Raw genomic sequence first — 22002 nt, forward strand, 5'->3', positions numbered from 1 at the left:
AAGAAGTAGATAGCGTGCATGATCATTTTCTGCAAAGATACCACAATTTACTTTCCCAATTATTTTGTCTATTTATTTTAGACATGAGCAAACTTTAGAAAAACGCTTAACTGAAAGATAAGCGAAGTAAAATTCCTTCGGAAAGCATTATGCTTGTTTCTTATGGTACGATATGTCGCAAGCAACAAAATTGATTTTAAAACTTATTTAACTCAGCTGAAAATAAATATTCTTGTCTTTTAAAACCCAAAAATACTTGGCATGCTCTTTTGCGGAAATTGTTCTCTGTAAATACTACTTTCTTAACTACTCGCCATCTGTTCTATCAACAGTTAGGAAAAAGATATTCAAATAGTCAGGAACTTTCTCTAGTGTTTCTAGCATCGACGTTCATCAGACAAAAATTGATCTTTCTGTTCATAGATTCTTTTTCATGAGCAAATTACATTAAAATCACTTTTTATTGATTTTTTCAAATAATAAGTTAACAAAGAACGACAGCCAATGGTCCCAAAACAGATTTTGTGGCACGCAATGATTGAGTATTTCCCAGTCAGAATAATAATTTTTTTAAGTTTCACACACTGTTTTCAGCCTCAAAAAGCATTCATTTTGCAATATTCCAAAAAAAATTGTTATGGAAATGAAAACTTTGGCAAGATCTAAAAAATAACACTATTTTTTTCATTGATCCATGCTTTTCGAATTCTTTTCGGTAAGAGAGATAAGCTTAAGTGCAAGTGGTGGAAGCTTAATAATGAATTTAGTTTGAAATGTACCATGAAATGTTTTGAAGACAAGCGTTCGAAAATTTTTGATAACTTGTTTGTCACACAAACTGCCTTGTTATTTGATCAAGCTATTTAAATAAATTTTTGAAACAGGTGATATCTAGCAAGCTTACCTTGTTGAAGGCAGCAAAATTGTATTCCCATAGGCCCTCGAGATTTATTTGAAAAAACATGATTTATCAAGTCTGATAGCCAGATAACATCATTTGTGTTCTTTTTGTCAATTTCCAAAACTAATTCGCTAATAATTACTGAATTCTGATTACTGTTTTTCATTAGTTTTCTTTATAAGATTAAATTAATTTCTATTACTGGAAAACTGATAAACTTTTCAATTTGATAGAAAAAATTTTGTCTTCATACTGAAACTTGTAGAGCCCCTCAGTGCACCAAAAAATCATGCCTTTGTGATTGTCAGAATTCAAAGAAACTTGGAATGGTGAAGAAATCAAAAATTGTGAAGAGATTTGTTACTGATACCTTGCTTCGTAACATCACGCGTTTAGCTTTAAAAGCACGTAAAAAAAATTTAAAAACTTGAAAGGTGGGGGAAGATAAAAAGAGCCAATTGTACTTTTTTGCTTTCAGTTTAGGAAAGTATATGAGTCAGATTTTTCGGAAGTTTCTTAGGAAGTTTCTTTCAGAATAATCGGAAGTTTCTTATGAGTCTGAAGTTTATAAACCCTCATTTCCGGAACCACCTCAATTATTTGTTTTACAATACACAAGAAGACAAACATTTGCAATCGCTCAAAATCAATTGTAGCTAGATCAAGAGAAATTTAAGTAATTGCGAATAAAGCAGTTTCAAATTTGTTTTGCATTTTGATGAATCATTTACTTGCATTTTTCTAGAAAACCGGGGCTTCCCATTTTAGTCTCTCAGCAAGTCCCCCATTATGGTAAAATGAGGACATAGAGGTGCATCAATTTTTTGTTACTGGATAAGGTGGCTCTATTAAGAAAACTCCCAAAAAAACCGAACAACAAACTTTAACAGACGATTTAAAATAGAATCGTTTTGCAGTTTTTAAACCTCACGCAATAACTAAAGTTTGAAAGTGATTTCATGACAAAATCTCTTACAATTGTAGTTTTTTTAGCTACACTTTATCTTTAGATATTAAAAATTATTTCTATTTGTACATAGTGATTCAAATAAATAAAGAGATTGCTGAACTGAGAGCTCATTAGAGGGTTTTATTTCTGTTTTTTGTTTTCAATCAAAACTTAGGTTATTTTTCTATAATGAAGGAGTGCCTATTATAGCAGTAAAACTGAATAACTTCAAAAATCGAGAAAAGGTAAGAATTATGAAAAAACTTGATAAACCCTTTAAAAATAAGGCACTGCAGACCGATTGTTCAAACCGACCTGCTATGGTACAGTTTACAGTCAAACACCTTTGAAACAGAGTCGGAGCGTTGCTTCGCAAACACTAGCGAGAACACGCCAAAATGCAGCTCTATAAAAAGCAATAAGAAAAACTAGAAATAAGCCTCGAATTAGTAAATAATTTGCAAATTTTTGCAAATAATAATTTGGAATATGACAAACTGAAGACGTCCACGCTAACTATGCATGATACAAATCGAAAAGCATAAAACCAAATTATGTATAAATTAAGCATTTCAAAAAACTGCGAGATATTGAGTTAGAAAATTTCTGAAATCGAGTTTTCATTATTTTTGTTGTTTGAAACAAATAACTTTTTTCGGTTCATCGAAAAAACCGAAAATGTCGAAAAACTAGATCTATCATAATGAACAAGGCTAATTTTGAAACAAAAACAGGCAGAGAGAATAGAATGAGAAAGTAGCATCAAAAGATAATTTATTGTTATGTTGTTAGAAACAAATAGCTTTTTTCGGTTCATCGAAAAAATAGAAAATGTCGAAAAAAGTAGATCTATCATAATGAATAAGGCTAGTTTTGAAACAAAACATGCAGAGAGAAAGAAATGTGAAATTAGCATCAGAAGGTAACTTACCAAGCAGTAAGAAATACCTTGGCAGAAACCTTTTAAGACGAAAAAAAATCAACAAGATTTAAGATTTATGAAAAGTCCCCCTCGCCCTCAAAACACTTAAAAAACATTATTTGCTCGTCAAATGAAACAATATGAGACAACTAAGCCGATATAATATAGCACGAGACATAAGATGCCCAAAAAACGAAACAAAAGAACACAGCCAATCGAAGATTGGAAAAGAGTATTGAACGCAAGTATACATTAAAAAAACACTGATTTTGTTGAAAAAAGCTCACTTTCGAATTTCAAAGAAAAAATAGATGCCCTTTAATCTCTTTGAATTTCTAGAACAATTTATGATTGACGCTTTTTTTTATAACATTAAGCCAATTTGAAAAACCTGGATCAACACATACCTGAAAGCATTCATAAATGCATCAATATGTATGAATGCAGATCTGTAGTTATTAGAGCATTTTAAGACTTCTCTGGAAAAAAATATATATAGCAAGACCCATATAAGAGTCTTCACTACGTTCATTACTCTTAAAAATTGACAAAAAGTTAGACCAATAAGAAGTTATCAAGCCCCCCTCGCACACAGACACACAAAAAAATTTCGCTCGTCGAAGGACGCAATATGAGGCCGATATAATATAGTCCGAAAACTATCAAGCCGAAAAAGCAAAAAAATGCGATAAAAAAATAATTGTCATGAAAAATTTGAATTATAATTTCTATTAAGATGTTTAGCATTATATTCAATCGACAGAGAAGCATAAAAATATGTTTCCATTGAAACAACTCAAAATTAGGTCACTAAGCCGATAAAAAAGGCCGAAATCATTTGGGCAGAATAAAGTTTTTAATCGATAAAAAAAAGAACAAAAAATGGAAATATATACAAGATTTATAAAAAAAATTACAACGAGGTAAATCAGAATACTAAAAGCAACTATTTTGTTTAAAAAATTAATAATTCAAATGAGCAATTTAGTTGGATGGTAAAAACAAAGCGGAAACTAAGCCGACAAAAAGTAAAACCGAAAGCTACGAAGTCGATAATTCAAAAATACCAAAGAAATTGCATTTAAAAAATTTGGACTGCGAATTTATTGGAGTAAAACTAACCAGGAAGCACAGTGAGAGTAATGGACCAATGAGCGCAAATATACGACCCCAATACTGCATGCATGTCGTGTACTGCATGCATGCTGGAATCTGTGGACAAAGTTGTTTACGGGAAAAGTCTAGTACCCGATTGCAATACTCTTAAGCACTTCGTACATATCAATTCTTCACAAGACTTACAATAATCAAGGCATAACTGTTTGTGTTCGCTACAAATAGCTGGCTCCAGATTTCGGTTATCCACAATTTGATGACCTTTTTTGACATGAATGACAGTTATACACGTATCGCAGAAGATCTCAGGAGGCTTGCTTGTCCCATCTGTCAAATTACACTGTAAACACTTAAAAGAACACTCAACGTTCAGCGGTTCTTCGCAGTGCGAGCAATTGCTTTCACAAATATCTTCACAAGTACCGCCAGTTGCCATTATAGGATGTACATTCCGGTCATCTGAAACGATTTTAAATAGTTTAAATCTGAGAAATTCCGCGGGTGAGTTTGACCAGCTGACCACCCAAAGGTACTATTACACGACATTCATTTTTTGCGGACATGTTTTTCAAAATTTTTCTTCCGGTTTTTCAAAAACTTGCCCTCGATGCAGAAAATTTGGTCGAAATGGGGTTTTGATCGTGTCGGCAAAAAGATCGATAAAAATGTTCAAAAAGTGAATGTCCACCCCACTCGAGAAAATAATAGATCCGCCCCTGAGACATGGCCAAATAAATTATACCCAAACGGCATAACGAAAATTTCTCATGTCTAAGTAAACATTACAACACAGATGCAAAGCAGAGCTTCGCATCACTTGCGATAAAACACAAGCTGCATGAAAAACTAGCAGACAGAACGTGAGTCGAAAGTCGAAAAAAATTTTTTTCAAAAAAACGAGAAAAACTAGATCTACCAAAATTTTTGACTCTTGTCTTGAATATAGTTCTTATAAAAAAAACATGACATAAAAGAAAATCAAAATTTACATTTGCAAAGAAACAAAGCCGACAATTTTTGAGTAGACATCTGTTCAGCTAAAAAAAAATAATTTCAAAAAAAACCTTAAAACTTCCAAAAAAATATTGGGAAATTATCCCTCTAACTACTCACACGCATAGTAAACTTGTTTCGCTTATCAAAAAGCAATATTATGCCACTAAGCCGGTTGAGTATAAACCAAAAAAAAATCAAAATCCTAAAAAATACTAAAAAACGCTTGATAAAATTAAAAATAACAAATCAAGCAAAATTGCGAAAAAATCTTGTAACTGAATTAACTCTACCAATGGTGCTTTGAAAATGGCTTTCAGGGATTTACAAGAGAACTGAACTTTCAAAAAGAGTCTGTGTTACGTGAACTGAGCCGACAAAAATAAGCAGACGGACGATAGTCCGAAAATGCTGAAAAAATCTAATTTGAAAAAAAAACAGAACCCCGTCCGGATTCGAACCTCAAGGATTTGCCGTCTTAAGCATGTGTGATACTTCTACACCAGATGGGCCGAATGGTTGATTCGACTTTCTACAAATCTAAAACAGTTTTCCTGCCAAAAATGGGGGCGTTGATTCTTGCGCAAAGAAAAGTCACACAACGTGTTCCTTCGCTTGAACCTCAATCTCAGATTTGGCAGGATAGTTTTCGAATAAAAAAAATCAATTAAATGGGTCAAGATTCGCCTATTAAAAATTTCGAAAGGAGAGCAAGTCAATATGCAGGCACACAGGCAAGCAGTTGTTTTTTTTTATTGGTACCACTTTATAAAAAAAACCGGTAGAGTAATTCTGAAAAAATGAAAAAAAAAAAAACTTCGAAAGTGTCTCAGATAAAAAAAAATCATGTTAAAAAAGAAAAACTTAACTCACTACACTTCCAGGAATCCTGATGATTTGCAGGAATTTGAAGATTTGATTTTTTGGTGATGATTATATTATGCCAAAACAGCTTTTCTCATGTTTTTATCAGGCTCGGATCTAGAAATTCCTGGAGGCTTGGATTATGATACTTTCTTTATAGCCGCTAAAAAAAGCCAGCAGACATATGGAAAAAAGTCTAAGAACGCAAAGAAACAAAAAAAAAATTTTTTTGAAAAAAAAAACAAATTTCGAGATTTAAAATAAAATTTGCCCTTTTAGCTTTTTGAATTTCGAACAACATCATGCTTGGCATCTTGTTGATAAAACTAACTCAATTTAGAGACAACTAGATTAGAAGAAAGTTTATAATCGGCTGGGAAACCTTATGATTTAAAATCCACTTTCGAAACTAGAAATCGATCACGTTTTTAGTACCTTTACATTTTGCTTTTCAGAAGTGGTATTTTTTTTACTGTTAACAAAGGAAATGAACTGAATTTCAAAAAGAATCAGAAGTAAAACAGCAAAACAAAATCAAATTTGAGCAAGAATAAATTTGTAAGAATTTGCTTGAAGAAAAATTTTAAAATCATCAATACCTATATCAGAATGTTCATTACGTTTAAAAATAGTTGCAGAAAAAAACCGCAATTCTTCGTTACCGAGCAAGGAAGATTATATTATGGCCAACAGACACTTGGAAAAGAGTCATGAATGCAAGGAAACAGAACGAGCTTGACTCTTTTTTCAATTTCAAAATTCAAAATTTTTGAATTTTAAAGAAAAAACAAATGCCTTTAAAGCTTTATGAATTTCTAGATTAATTTATGACTAACTCTTTTGTGACAAAACCAACCCAATATGAGAGAAACAATTGGATCATTAAGCAAAATTTTTTTTCGCTGGGAAATTCGATATTTGAACTCGACTTTCGAAACTAGAAGTCGGTCACGTTTTACGTGACTTTTCCATTTTTGCTGTTCGATAGTGGAGTTTGCCTTCATTTTAACAAAGGAAATGCACTGAACTTAAAAAAAAACAAATCCAAACCGCGAATTTTGATCCTCAATAAACTTTAAGATTTTCTGAAAAAAAAAATCATCGCGACATAAAAAAAGTCTGAACTACGTTTATCGGCTCTTAAAAAAAACTTATAGGGGCAAGTATCCAGAAAAAATGATTTATTTGCTAGGGAAGGACCAACATAGAAGCTGTTCGGCTCTTTGCCGACAACCGCTGTTTAGCACCTGGCTAACTGCATGCAATTTTAAACTTGAAAACCTTTTTTACAAAAATTAGAAAGGCAATTTTATTACACAGCGTAATAAACCTGATCTAAAAGGAAAAAAATCGATCAATCTACAATTTTTTATTACGCTGAGAAATGTAAGAAATGAAAACTAATTCGTAACTTAAATTCAACCACATTTCAAAAAATTTCCAAAAAAAATTCAAAGTTTCAAACTTCGACTTGTTTGGAGGCCATAACTTTTTCTTCAGCAAAATGAGCATAGCCAAATAAAAACTAGGCTTTCAACAACCTGTTGTTTTGATCAAACCTATGATATCAGATTTGGCAGGATGGTTAGCGAGAAAGGTCCAAAAAACGGTCAACAAACCAAAATTTTGACATTTGCGAGAATCATAGCTTTCTGAGTGAAAAAATTTGGCGTAGCCGCTTTTGAAAAAGATATTCACTCAAGCGGTTAATATTCACTCAAGCGGTTAGAAAACTTGAGCATAGAACTCAGAGAACAAGCATCGAATCACAACATCTGTACAACAGATCAATTGCGAAGCAATTGTTACTGTTAATTCGATTGAACCCAAAATCTCAGATTTGAGAAACTTTGTTATAAAAAGGTCAAAATATCAAAATTTTGACCATTTCGAGGTCCAAATTTTTTGGTGTCCAAACATTCGAGAGTAGCCGCGAAAGCAAATGAGCTTCTTACATCTCGTTCTTCGAATTGAATCCAAAATCTCATATGCCAGGGTATTTTTCGATAATTTTCAAAATAATTAACACAAAAAGTCATAAAATCAAAAAATTGACTTTTCCGAGGGCGATAACTTTTTGCGTAAAAAACTTTGTTGAGTGGCCACTTATGTAGGGGAGCTTCTCACTACCTTTCAAATCCATTAAACCAACAATATCAGATTAAAGAGGTTAATTTTCGAGATAAATCAAAATGGTCAAAAACCAAAATTTGACTATTCCGAGGGCCATTATTCTATATGAAAGAAATTTGGGCGCAACCGCTCAGGCAGGGAGCTGTTTAAAAGCATTCTTATCATTAAAATCAAAAACTCAGATTTGAGACGGGCAATTTTCGAGAACACAAAAAAAATCAATATTAAGGGTCAAATATTCCCCCACAGACTTTTCGAAGACTGTAGACAGAGGGGTCAGTAAAAAGAGACTTTATGGAAGTATATAGTCACACAGCGGAGTATGCGATCTTTCAATTGATACCTTTTTTTGAAAATCAGTAAATTTCTGAGAAACACTAAAATTTCCAATAAATTTGGAAATAATTTCCCAGAATGAGAAAAGAAGAAATTTCAATAAACCGATTGTTAAGCAAACAACCAACTTGAAATGGGCGGAAGGGAAGATGATGATTGTGCTTTCTTTGAAACGACCCATAATTAGGTCAAAAGCCGATAAAAAATAGACCAAAATGATTTGGCGAAACAAAAAAAAACAAAGAAAAACCATATGCCTGAGTAAATCAAACAATAAAAGAAACATTGAAGAAAAATGAACGCAGCAAAAAAAACTGATTCCAAGATGTGACAACTAAACCGAAAACAGACAAAAAAATTGGCCGAACCCAAGACCTTTGCTGCCCAGGCACATAAGGTACCTCCAGGCTCCAAGTTGACGGGAACGCATTGATGTTTGTATTCTTCATGAACCAAGATACAAGTGATTCAAGTGAGTCTGTTAAACAAGTTATTAACCCAAAAAAAGTCTATATTTCGGTTTGATAGCGCTTGCGTAAACAATTCTGAAAACAAATATCAATTATTTAAACTAACAATTTATAAACATTAATCAGCACTCAAACTTTTATTGGTGCACATCAACTATCCAATCTTCTTTCACAATTGAGACGCCTCTCATGTAGGTTTTTGTGGTCTGTACCAGCTCATTGTAGATCACAGCCGACGGGAGCTTCTTATGCAAAACAGATGAGGGGTGGATATCCACTTGCACGTGGCCAGCACTGGTGTAGTACTTCTTCTCGCCTCCCAGGAGCGCGAGGCGTTGTCTGAAGGCTTTGTAAAGACACAGTCTGACTTTCTCGAAGCCAGATCCACTGCTCGTTAGTTTCCAACCCAAAGACAGACAAATCTGAACAAAAAAGCCATTAACTAAGATTCAAAAGCAGTTTAAATTTATCAGCTACTTCTTCACTTGACATGTTTCCATTTATAGCGAATGCGGATGAATTAGAATTTTAAACTCTAAACGTATTTACTTTTTATTCAATTAGATCAGAAGCAACAAAAAACTAGCCATAATCTTGAGATTTTTGCAGTTCTTTCCAAAAATTTGTATTTTTTCCCAAAAACTTGAATTTTTTGCAATTTTTTCCAAAAAGTTGACTTTTTTCGAAGTTTCAGTAGGTTTTGGTATAAATTCAGGTAGATAGAAAGTAAGATTATCGAATAAATTAGATCGAATTACAATAAAACTTAGTGTTTTAAAGTTTTTATAAAAAATTTTTAATTTTTCTGACAAAAAACTCCAAGTTTTTGCCCAAAAACTCTTACCATTGACTTACCATGTACAAGAAAACTGAATACATAACCTTAATTTTACAACCTACACGTAATTAACCAGTATTAACTAACAATTAGATCAACCGAGCCAAAATTTTTGCAAAAAAAAACTAGGTATTTCCACACAAGAACCAATTTTTTTTTCAAAAAATATGATTTTTTTCTCGAAGTTTCGTTAGGTTTCAGTATAGCTTTAGATGGTTTTCTCGTTGAATCAAACCTGTAAAATAATAATCAAAACATCTAAACCGTAGAAGCTAGCTAAGAAACGCAAGTATCGACAAAATCGAGCTCAAAAACTCGGTTGCCAAAATTTTGCTGAAACTTACCATCTTACCATCTGAAACTTCACCATCTTACCATCTGAAACCTTACCATCTTAATACATAGGAAACCTATTCCCTATCTTAATACATAGGGAAATCTATTCCCTAATGAGTTCTTATTCCCTACAATGAAATTCTTATACATAGGGAAATCTATACATGGGAAATTCGGGCGCCGAAAAAAACTTACCATCTGAAACCTCGTATCTTAACACATTGGGAAACCTGTTCCCTATCTTAATACATTGGGAAATATATAGCCTATGTTAATACATAGGGTGCTGACCGGATACTGTATGGTACTCTATAGCCTATGTTAATACATGGGGGTCAGCACCCACCCCCCCCCCCCCCCCCCTGATCACCTCACTCATATACTACTGACAATGACAAAATATATCGAAAAAAAAACCAATGAACCTATCAATGAGAACCAGTTTGTGCATGTTTATCAGGTATTCTGATTTAATTATAAGCCCTATCAAGTTCGTTATCTTAATATCACTCGTTAACATTCAAGTAAGGCTAAGTTGGGCAATGAATAGTTCGGCTTGTAAAAACTGGGATTCAAGAAGTAGATAGCGTGCATGATCATTTTCTGCAAAGATACCACAATTTACTTTCCCAATTATTTTGTCTATTTATTTTAGACATGAGCAAACTTTAGAAAAACGCCTAACTGAAAGATAAGCGAAGTAAAATTCCTTCGGAAAGCATTATGCTTGTTTCTTATGGTACGATATGTCGCAAGCAACAAAATTGATTTTAAAACTTATTTAACTCAGCTGAAAATAAATATTCTTGTCTTTTAAAACCCAAAAATACTTGGCATCCTCTTTTGCGGAAATTGTTCTCTGTAAATACTACTTTCTTAACTACTCGCCATCTGTTCTATCAACAGTTAGGAAAAAGATATTCAAATAGTCAGGAACTTTCTCTAGTGTTTCTAGCATCGACGTTCATAAGACAAAAATTGATCTTTCTGTTCATAGATTCTTTTTCATGAGCAAATTACACTAAAATCACTTTTTATTGATTTTTTCAAATAATAAGTTAACAAAGAACGACAGCCAATGGTCCCAAAACAGATTTTGTGGCACGCAATGATTGAGTATTTCCCAGTCAGAACAATAATTTTTTTAAGTTTCACACACTGTTTTCAGCCTCAAAAAGTATCCTTCAGATTTGATGCATTATTGCTTAATGCATTCATTTTGCAATATTCCAAAAAAAATTATTATGGAAATGAAAACTTTGGCAAGATCTAAAAAATAACACTATTTTTTTCATTGATCCATGCTTTTCGAATTCTTTTCGGTAAGAGTGATAAGCTTAAGTGCAAGTGGTGGAAGCTTAATAATGAATTTAGTTTGAAATGTACCATGAAATGTTTTGAAGACAAGCGTTGGAAAATTTTTGATAACTTGTTTGTCACACAAACTGCCTTGTTATTTGATCAAGCTATTTAAATAAATTTTTGAAACAGGTGATATCTAGCAAGCTTACCTTGTTGAAGGCAGCAAAATTGTATTCCCATAGCCCCTCGAGATTTATTTGAAAAAACATGATTTATCAAGTCTGATAGCCAGATAACATCATTTGTGTTCTTTTTGTCATTTTCCAAAACTAATTCGCTAATAATTACTGAATTCTGATTACTGTTTTTCATTAGTTTTCTTTATAAGATTAAATTAATTTTTATTACTGGAAAACTGATAAACTTTTCAATTTGATAGAAAAAATTTTGTCTTCATACTGAAACTTGTAGAGCCCCTCAGTGCACCAAAAAATTATGCCTTTGTGATTGTCAGAATTCAAAGAAACTTGGAATGGTGAAGAAATCAAAAATTGTGAAGAGATTTGTTACTGATACCTTGCTTCGTAACATCACGCGTTTAGCTTTAATAGCACGTAAAAAAATTTAAAAAACTTGAAAGGTGGGGGAAGATAAAAAGAGCCAATTGTACTTTTTTGCTTTCAGTTTAGGAAAGTATATGAGTCAGATTTTTCGGAAGTTTCTTAGGAAGTTTCTTTCAGAATAATCGGAAGTTTCTTATGAGTCTGAAGTTTATAAACCCTCATTTCCGGAACCACCTCAATTATTTGTTTTACAATACACAAGAAGACAAACATTTGCAATCGCTCAAAATCAATTGTAGCTAGATCAAGAGAAATTTAAGTAATTGCGAATAAAGCAGTTTCAAATTTGTTTTGCATTTTGATGAATCATTTACTTGCATTTTACTAGAAAACCGGGGCTTCCCATTTTAGTCTCTCAGCAAGTCCCCCATTATGGTAAAATGAGGACATAGAGGGGCATCAATTTTTTGTTACTGGATAAGGTGGCTCTATTAAGAAAACTCCCAAAAAAAACCGAACAACAAACTTTAACAGACGATTTAAAATAGAATCGTTTTGCAGTTTTTAAACCTCACGCAATAACTAAAGTTTGAAAGTGATTTCATGACAAAATCTCTTACAATTGTAGTTTTTTTAGCTACACTTTATCTTTAGATATTAAAAATTATTTCTATTTGTACATAGTGATTCAAATAAATAAAGAGATTGCTGAACTGAGAGCTCATTAGAGGGTTTTATTTCTGTTTTTTGTTTTCAATCAAAACTTAGGTTATTTTTCTATAATGAAGGAGTGCCTATTATAGCAGTAAAACTGAATAACTTCAAAAATCGAGAAAAGGTAAGAATTATGAAAAAACTTGATAAACCCTTTAAAAATAAGGCACTGCAGACCGATTGTTCAAACCGACCTGCTATGGTACAGTTTACAGTCAAACACCTTTGAAACAGAGTCGAAGCGTTGCTTCGCAAACACTAGCGAGAACACGCCAAAATGCAGCTCTATAAAAAGCAATAAGAAAAACTAGAAATAAGCCTCGAATTAGTAAATAATTTGCAAATTTTTGCAAATAATAATTTGGAATATGACAAACTGAAGACGTCCACGCTAACTATGCATGATACAAATCGAAAAGCATAAAACCAAATTATGTATAAATTAAGCATTTCAAAAAACTGCGAGATATTGAGTTAGAAAATTTCTGAAATCGAGTTTTCATTATTTTTGTTGTTTGAAACAAATAACTTTTTTCGGTTCATCGAAAAAACCGAAAATGTCGAAAAACTAGATCTATCATAATGAACAAGGCTAATTTTGAAACAAAAACAGGCAGAGAGAATAGAATGAGAAAGTAGCATCAAAAGATAATTTATTGTTATGTTGTTAGAAACAAATAGCTTTTTTCGGTTCATCGAAAAAATAGAAAATGTCGAAAAAAGTAGATCTATCATAATGAATAAGGCTAGTTTTGAAACAAAACATGCAGAGAGAAAGAAATGTGAAATTAGCATCAGAAGGTAACTTACCAAGCAGTAAGAAATACCTTGGCAGAAACCTTTTAAGACGAAAAAAAATCAACAAGATTTAAGATTTATGAAAAGTCCCCCTCGCCCTCAAAACACTTAAAAAACATTATTTGCTCGTCAAATGAAACAATATGAGACAACTAAGCCGATATAATATAGCACGAGACATAAGATGCCCAAAAAACGAAACAAAAGAACACAGCCAATCGAAGATTGGAAAAGAGTATTGAACGCAAGTATACATTAAAAAAACACTGGTTTTGCTGAAAAAAGCTCACTTTCGAATTTCAAAGAAAAAATAGATGCCCTTTAATCTCTTTGAATTTCTAGAACAATTTATGATTGACGCTTTTTTTTTATAACATTAAGCCAATTTGAAAAACCTGGATCAACACATACCTGAAAGCATTCATAAATGCATCAATATGTATGAATGCAGATCTGTAGTTATTAGAGCATTTTAAGACTTCTCTGGAAAAAAAAATATATAGCAAGACCCATATAAGAGTCTTCACTACGTTAATTACTCTTAAAAATTGACAAAAAGTTAGACCAATAAGAAGTTATCAAGCCCCCCTCGCACACAGACACACAAAAAAATTTCGCTCGTCGAAGGACGCAATATGAGGCCGATATAATATAGTCCGAAAACTATCAAGTTGAAAAAGCAAAAAAATGCGATAAAAAAATAATTGTCATGAAAAATTTGAATTATAATTTCTATTAAGATGTTTAGCATTATATTCAATCGACAGAGAAGCATAAAAATATGTTTCCATTGAAACAACTCAAAATTAGGTCACTAAGCCGATAAAAAAGGCCGAAATCATTTGGGCAGAATAAAGTTTTTAATCGATAAAAAAAGAACAAAAAATGGAAATATATACAAGATTTATAAAAAAAATTACAACGAGGTAAATCAGAATACTAAAAGCAACTATTTTGTTTAAAAAATTAATAATTCAAATGAGCAATTTAGTTGGATGGTAAAAACAAAGCGGAAACTAAGCCGACAAAAAGTAAAACCGAAAGCTACGAAGTCGATAATTCAAAAATACCAAAGAAATTGCATTTAAAAAATTTGGACTGCGAATTTATTGGAGTAAAACTAACCAGGAAGCACAGTGAGAGTAATGGACCAATGAGCGCAAATATACGACCCCAATACTGCATGCATGTCGTGTACTGCATGCATGCTGGAATCTGTGGACAAAGTTGTTTACGGGAAAAGTCTAGTACCCGATTGCAATACTCTTGCTTATCGCAGGGGTAAGCATTACAATTTTAATTCTACAGATAAGTGAAAGATTTTCATATTTAACTTTTGATTGAAACATTGGCTGAAAATAATCAAAATAAAGATCTATTTTTTCAGATCGAATTACAATGCACAAATTTTCATTTTACAAATATGCTTTGAGGTATGCGAGATGTGGAAAAGCATATTATGCACCATTTCAATGTTAGCGTTGCATTAGTAGAAACAAATTTTTGCTCCCTTTTTCTCCATTTTCTTCACTAGCGATATGTCTTATAACAAAACGAGGGTACTCAACAGGCATTTCATAAACGTTCCAATTGATTCTTTTGCAGTATGACCATCTCTTTTTTGGTGGTCTTCGAAGATAAACTGAAGATGATTTCGATTCAGACGAGTAAGTTACTAAAGCAAGCTCCCTTCTTATGGTGTAGAATGTCGATGTACAGTCAATACTTTCAGCGTATTCATGATTCTGTTTCTCCCAAATTTGCATATCTCCATCAAACGTCACAATAGTTTGAGCATCTCGATCGTAAAAGCAAACGTAATTGACAGATGTTACGGATGTGTTAAATGGCTTGCTGTTGAGTGTAGCTAGCGTGGATCCGTTTTGAAGCGAACGCCCATCCCATCTACGAATTTGTTTGAGCCCACCGTCCCAGCAAAGCCATTGAACTGTACTGTCTCTGCTTTTATTTACATAGGGTGCCAATACTTCTAATTCAGACGGATAACTTATCTGCCTAAAAACTGGATCATATACTGAGATTGTCAGCGCTCGTTTCGATCCATTGATTATGTTGGAGAAAACAATTATTGTCATCCCATCAATCCAATACACATTTTCGACCGATTCTTGCTCAAACCTTTGGGATGCGAGAGTCTTTCTTGCTTCATTTTTTCCAAAATCGATTGTTCGATACGCAACAATTTCATCTCTCTGCTCGATTTCAAAACATTTATCAAAAAAAATTCCAACGACAAATTTAGAGTTCGCACTTCGGGTAAAGTTAATATTTTCGTCTGAAAACAATTCGTCTTTCGGTTTTTGAGGACTCTCAGAATCTTTGTTTTCACTGAACAAACTTGACAATTTTATGGCAGATATTATTTGAAGGATCAAATCCTGACTTAGTGTTTCAAAGTCTTTGAGCTCTTCGAATTTCGAATGGGTCAATTGAAGCCCATCAATGTTTCCATCAGTTTCTCTCAGGGCATCTATGTTTGTCTTCACAATGGGAAATTGACTAATCATTGCTCCGGTTGATACGCCAAGCAAACATCTCAGATCAGTTTGGGTCTTGCCGATTGTTTCCACGCGTTCTTTTGATTTATTTTCAATCTCCTTAAACGCATTCAATTTCGCTCTTATTTTTTCGGTAATGCTTTTTTTCGCTTGATCCAACACCTCTTCAATATTTTGAATCAGCGCACTAGCATCTGTTTCATAATTTTCGACAACAACCAAAATTGATTCGGCAGTTTTGATTGCGTCCTTTTCATTTTTCTCCCATTCCGACAGCAGTTCAAACACTTCTCGTCTAACTTCGGAGCCCTTTTCAGTCAGCGGAACTGAATCGTGCTTTCTATGCAGTCTTAAGCACTTCGTACATATCAACGCTTCACAAGACTTACAATAGTCCAGGCATAACTGTTTGTGTTCGCTACAAATAGCTGGCTCCAGATTTCGGTTATCCACAATTTGATGACCTTTCTTGACATGAATGACAGTTATACACGTATCGCAGAAGATCTCAGGAGGCTTGCTTGTCCCATCTGTCAAATTACACTGTAAACACTTAAAAGAACACTCAACGTTCAGCGGTTCCTCGCAGTGCGAGCAATTGCTTTGACAAATATCTTCACAAGTACCGCCAGTTGCCATTATATGGTGTACATTCCGATCATCTGAAACGATTTTAAATAGTTTAAATCTGAGAAATTCCGCGGGTGAATTTGACCACCTGACCACCCAAAGGGTCCCCATTCGGTACTATTACACGACATTCATTTTTTTGCTGACATGATTTTCAAAATTTTTCTTCCGGTTTTTCATAAACTTGCCCAGAAAAATTTTCAAAAACTTGCAGTGCAGAAAAATTTGGTCGAAATGGGGCTTTGATCGTGTCGGCAAAAATATCGATAAAAATGTTCAAAAAGTGAATGTCCACCCCACACGAGAAAATATTAGATCCGCCCCTCAGACATGGCCAAATAAATTATACCCAAACAGCATAACCAAAATTTCTCATGTCTAAGAAAACATTACAACACAGATGCAAAGCAGAGCTGCTTTGCATCACTTGCGATAAAACACAAGCAGCATGACAAACTAGCAGACAGAACGTGAGTCGAAAGTCGAAAAAAAAAAACGTTTTCAAAGTCGAGAAAAACTAGATCTACCAAAATTTTAAATTCTTGTCTTCAATACAGTTCTTATAAAAAAACATGACACTTAATAAAATCGAAATTTACATTTGCAAAGAAACAGAGCCGACGATTTTTGACCAGACATCTGTTCAGCCAAAAAAAATGTTTTCAAAAAAATTGAAAATTTAAAAAAATAATTAAAGTAAAATTCCGAAAAAACCTTGTAACTCAATTACCTCCACCAATGGTGCTTTAAAAATTGCTTTCAGGGATTTACAAGGAAACTGAACTTTCAAAAAGAGTCTGTGCTACGTGATCTGAGCCGACAAAAAGAAACAGACGGACGATAGTCCGAAAAAGCAGAAAAAAAATCTAATTTGAAGAAAAAAAACAGTACCCCGTCCGGATTCGAACCTCAAGAATTTGCCGCCTTAAGCATGTGTGATACTTCTACGCCAGATGGGCCGAATGGTTGATTGGACTTTCTACAAATCAAAAATGGTTTTCAAGCCAAAAATGGGGGCGTTGATTCTTGCGCAAAGAGAAGTCACACTTGTGTTCCTTCGCATAAACCTCAATCTCAGATTTGGCAGAATAGTTTACGAGAAAAAATTCAAACAAAATGGGTCAAGTTTCGCCCATTAAAAATTTCGAAAGGAGACACTATCGAAAGTTCGAAAGGCACACAGGCAAGCAATCGTTCTTTTCATTGGTACCACTTTTTAAAAACTGGTAGATTAGTTCTGAAAAAATGAAATAGTTTGCAGAAAAATTTGTAAAAAACTTCCAAATTGTCCCAGATAAAAACAATCATGTAGAAAAATGAAGGAATCGAATCCCCTACACTTCCAGAAATCCTGAAAGTTTGCAGGAATTTGAAGATTTGATTTATTGGTGATGATTATATTATGCCAAAACAGCTTTTCTCATGTGTTATCAGGCTCGGAGCAAGAACTTGCTTGAGGCTTAGATTAGGCTACTCTCTTCATAGCCGTTAAAAAGCCAACAGACATATGGAAAAAAAACCAAAGAACGCAAAGAAACAGAAAAACTTTCGCAATTTAAAAGAAAACTTGCCCTTTAAGCTTTTTTAATTTCGAACAAATTCATGATTGGCACCTTGTTGATATAACTAACTCAATTTAAGACAAATAGAGCAGAAGAAAATTGGGAAACCCAAAGATTTAAATTCCACTTTCGAAACTGGAAATCGTTCACGTTTTTCATTACTTTTACATTTAACTCTTCAATAGTGGTAATTTTTTTAACTTTTAACAAAGGAAAAGAACTGAACTTAAAAGAGCATCAAAAGTAAAACAGTAAAACAAAAATAATTTGAGCAAGGAAGACTATAGCCAAACGACACTTGGAAAAAAGTCATAAATGCAAGGAAACAACAAATCTGACTCTTTTTTCAATTTCGAAATTCAAAACTTTTGAATTTCAAAGAAAAAAACTAATGCCTTTAAAGCTTCTCGAATTTTTAGATCAATTTATGGCTGACTCTTTTTTGATAAAACTAACCCAATTGAGAGAAAAAATTGGATCATTAACCAAAATTTCGCTGGGAAATTCGATTTTTAAACTCCACTTTCGAAACTAGAAGTCGGTCATGTTTTACGTGACTTTTCCATTTTTGCTGTTCGATAGTGTTTGCCTTCATTTCAGCAAAAGAACTGCACTGAAATTTTTTTAAAAAATCAAAGTGGAACCGCGAATTTTGAGCTCGAATAAACTTAAGACTCCCTGAAAAAAAGAAAATCATCGCAACCTATAAAAAAATCTGAACAACGTTTATCGACTCTTAAAAACTAATTAATTTTTTCGCGGTTGAAAATCTAAAAACCTAGCTTTCAGCTGAAACTTATGTATTCATATACACACATGCGGACTGTATATAGACAGACGACTTTAAGCATCAAGGGGCAAGTATGCAGAAAAGATGATATATTTGCGAGGGAAGGACCAACATAGAAGCTGTTCAGCTCTTTGCCAAGAACCTCAGTTTAGCACCTGGCTAACTGCATGCAATTTCAAACTTGAAAATCTCTTTGAAAAATTTAGCAAGGTAACTTTATTACACAGCGTAATAAAACTGGTCTGAAAGCAAAAAAAAGCGATCAATATACAATTCTTTATTACGCTGGGAAATGTAAGAAATGAAAACTATTTCATAACTAAAAGTCAGTCAAATTTTTTGCGCGGTTTGCAGTTTCGTCATTAAAGAGCACAATTTGCCTCATCTATTAGCCACTTACTTCGAATTAAATTTAGAAAAAGATCAAAGTCATACGTTAGAAAACATTTTTTTTTGAATAGGAATATCTACTTTCCGATATTTTAAGTCAAATTTAACAGCCTTTAAATATGGCAGGCTTGCTTATTTGAAACAGAAGCGAAGCAGAGCTTCGCACCACTTGCGATACAACACAAACATAAAATAAAATGAAAAAAAATAGATGTTGAACGAAACTAGGTGAATCGAAATTTTCGTATGTTTTGATTTAAAAAATAACAAGGGGCCCAGCAAAAGCCCCATCTTATTGCAATTCAATTCGGAAAAAAACTTGAAAAAAATCATAAATATTTTTTTTCTGCAAAATGCACGCTGCTTAAGCAGAGAAGACTCTCAAAACCGGGTTTCTCGATTGAACACAACCTGAGAAAGTTTCCAAAAAATGTCAAAGTTTTAAAACTTCGACTTGTTTGAAGGCCATCATTTTTTTCTGAAGTAAACTGGGCATGGCCAAATAAAAACTAAGCTTTCAACAACCTATTGTTTCGATCCTACCTATGATATCAGATTTGGCAGGATAGGTAGCGAAAAAAGTCCAAAAAACGGTCAACAAATCAAGATTTTGACTTTGCGAGAATCATAGCTTTTTGTGTCAAAACATTAGGCAAAGCCGCTTTTACAAAAGATATTCACTCAAGCATTTAATTCGATTGAACTCAAAATCTCAGATTTGGAAGTGTAGTTCTCGAGAAAAGTCAAAAAAATTGTTCAAAAAACGGCCAAAAAATCAAAATTTTGACTTTTCCGAGGGCGATAACGTTTGATGTCCGATATATTTGAGTAGCCGCGAAAGCAAATGAGCTTCTCACATCTCGTTCTTCGAATTGAATCCAAAATCTCAGATATGGCAGGGTAGTTTTCGAGAATTTTCAAAATGTTTAAAACAAACGGTCAAAAAAAAACAAAAATTTGATATCTCCGAGGGCGATAGCTTTTTGCGTAAAAAAGTAAAAAAACTTTGTTGAGTGGCCGCTAACGCAGGGGAGCTTCTCACTACCTTTCAACTCCAATAAACCCACAATATCAGATTTGAGAGGTTAATTTTCGAGATAAGTCAAAACGGTCAAAAACCAAAATTTGACTATTCCGAGGGCCATAATTTTACATGTTAAAAAAAAGTGGGCGCTACCGCTTATACAGGGAGCTGTTTAAAAGCAATCTTGTCATTGAAATCAAAAACTCAGATTTGAAATGGACAATTTTCGAGAAAACAAAAAAATCAACAATATGGTTCAAACATTCCCCCACAGACTTTTCGAAGGCTGTAGACAGAGGGTCAGTAAAAAAAGACTTTCTGGTATACATTCACACACGGGAGTAAGCGATCTTTCAATTGATACCCTTTTTTTGAAAATCATAAATTTGGAAATAATTTATTGAAATTGCATATTGAAATGTGCAGAAGGGAATGTAATAATTGTTGCTGTCTTTGAAACGACCTAAAATTAGGTAATTAAGCCGATAAAAAATAGGCCGAAAAAATTTGAGCCGAAGGAGTACTTTTAGCGAAACAAAAAACAAAGGAAATACCATCTAAATAAAAGCTATCATTAAAGAAAAATGCGCGCAGCAAAAAAAAACGATTCCAAGATGTGACAACTAAGCCGACAACAGATAGCAGACAAATAATTGGCCGAAAACTTTAATTGAAACTGAAAATTTTCCGTTTGAAAAAAAAAACAGGTCCTGGTCAGATTCGAACCCCAGACCTTTGCCGCCCAGGCACATAGGTTACCTCCAGCCTAAGTTGGCGGGAACGCATAGAAGTTGTATTTTTTATGAACCAAGATACAAGTGATTCAAGTGAGTCTGTTAGATAATTTATTAACCCAAAAAAAGTCTATATTTCGGTTTGATAGCGCTTGCGTAAACAATTCTGAAAACAAATCTCAATTATTTAAACTAACAATTTATAAACATTAATCAGCACACAAATTTTTATTGGTGCACATCAACTATCCAATCTTCGTTCACAATTGAGACGCCTCTCATGTAGGTTTTAGTGGTCTGTACCAGCTCATTGTAAATCACAGCCGACGGGAGCTTCTTATGCAAAACAGATGAGGGGTGGATATCCACTTGCACGTGGCCAGCACTGTTGTAGTACTTCTTCTCGCCTCCCAGGAGCGCGAGGCGTTGTCTGAAGGCTTTGTAGAGACACAGTCTGACTTTCTCGAAGCCAGATCCACTACTCGTTAGTTTCCAACCCAAAGATAGACAAATCTAAACAAAATAGATTAAATACAAAATTAAAAGCAGTTTCAAATTAATCAGATAATTCGTCACTTGACATGTTTTCATTTATATCTTCATCAGCCGGTATTATTGATTCCTTTCATTGTGCTCATTCTTTTAGAAAACAAACCGATGTTAGTTAGGTCATATTTTTTTGTACAATTTTCGTTTTCAATACATACTTCTACAACCCGTAATTTACGATTCTTGGGTCTTTTCGGCTAATACCTCGTAAGTCATAAAAAAAGGAAAATTATCATTTTTTACTCTCGGCTGAAATCCAAAAAGACTAAAACCCCATACATGCTCGTCTGACATCCCGTGCGTTAAGTCAATTTAGAACTGCGCATCAAATGCAATGTCAAAAACCCCAATTTAAAAAACGCTTGGCACAAATCGATGTTAAATTCAGTAGCTGTCAGCAAACGCAACGTTTCCCAATTAGCGCGTTAAAAAACTAAAAACGAAACAAGCGATTGACTACAAGTGAGTGGAAATCCCTTTGTAAAATATTGATTTCAAATACCTCCCCCCCCCTAAATCCGCCCCTGCCCTTGCTTATAGCAAGGGTAATCCTCATTAATAGGGTAAGC

General features: G+C 33.6%; 4 protein-coding genes across 4 annotated transcripts in view; all 4 read right to left on the reverse strand.

Annotated features, from left to right (window-relative positions):
• LOC134857033 (uncharacterized) overlaps nucleotides 1-4346 on the reverse strand; it is a 46792-nt gene extending 42446 nt beyond the window's left edge. The window contains exon 1 of the mRNA XM_063873364.1: nucleotides 4075-4346. Within this exon, the coding sequence (XP_063729434.1) occupies nucleotides 4075-4324 (250 nt within the window). The 5' untranslated portion in view covers nucleotides 4325-4346. The remainder of the gene's footprint in view (nucleotides 1-4074) is intronic.
• The window catches only part of LOC134857035 (UDP-N-acetylhexosamine pyrophosphorylase-like), a 98434-nt gene that overhangs the window by 59380 nt on the left and 17052 nt on the right, over nucleotides 1-22002 (reverse strand). The window lies entirely within an intron of this gene.
• On the reverse strand, nucleotides 8822-16393 carry LOC134842034 (tripartite motif-containing protein 42-like). The gene is made up of 2 exons (XM_063858219.1): nucleotides 15488-16393; nucleotides 8822-9106 (listed from the first exon to the last, which is right to left on the reverse strand). Exons 1-2 carry the CDS (start codon nucleotides 16391-16393, stop codon nucleotides 8822-8824), a joined length of 1191 nt encoding a protein of 396 aa, XP_063714289.1.
• The window catches only part of LOC134857034 (ATP-dependent RNA helicase DHX33-like), a 51711-nt gene continuing 50691 nt past the window's right edge, over nucleotides 20983-22002 (reverse strand). Inside the window, exon 6 of the mRNA XM_063873365.1 lies at nucleotides 20983-21397. Coding sequence (XP_063729435.1) covers nucleotides 21113-21397 — 285 coding nt within the window. The 3' untranslated portion in view covers nucleotides 20983-21112. The remainder of the gene's footprint in view (nucleotides 21398-22002) is intronic.

The sequence above is a fragment of the Symsagittifera roscoffensis genome, chromosome 1, assembly GCF_963678635.1.
Source record: "Symsagittifera roscoffensis chromosome 1, txSymRosc1.1, whole genome shotgun sequence".
NCBI classification, from domain to species: Eukaryota; Metazoa; Xenacoelomorpha; order Acoela; family Convolutidae; genus Symsagittifera; species Symsagittifera roscoffensis.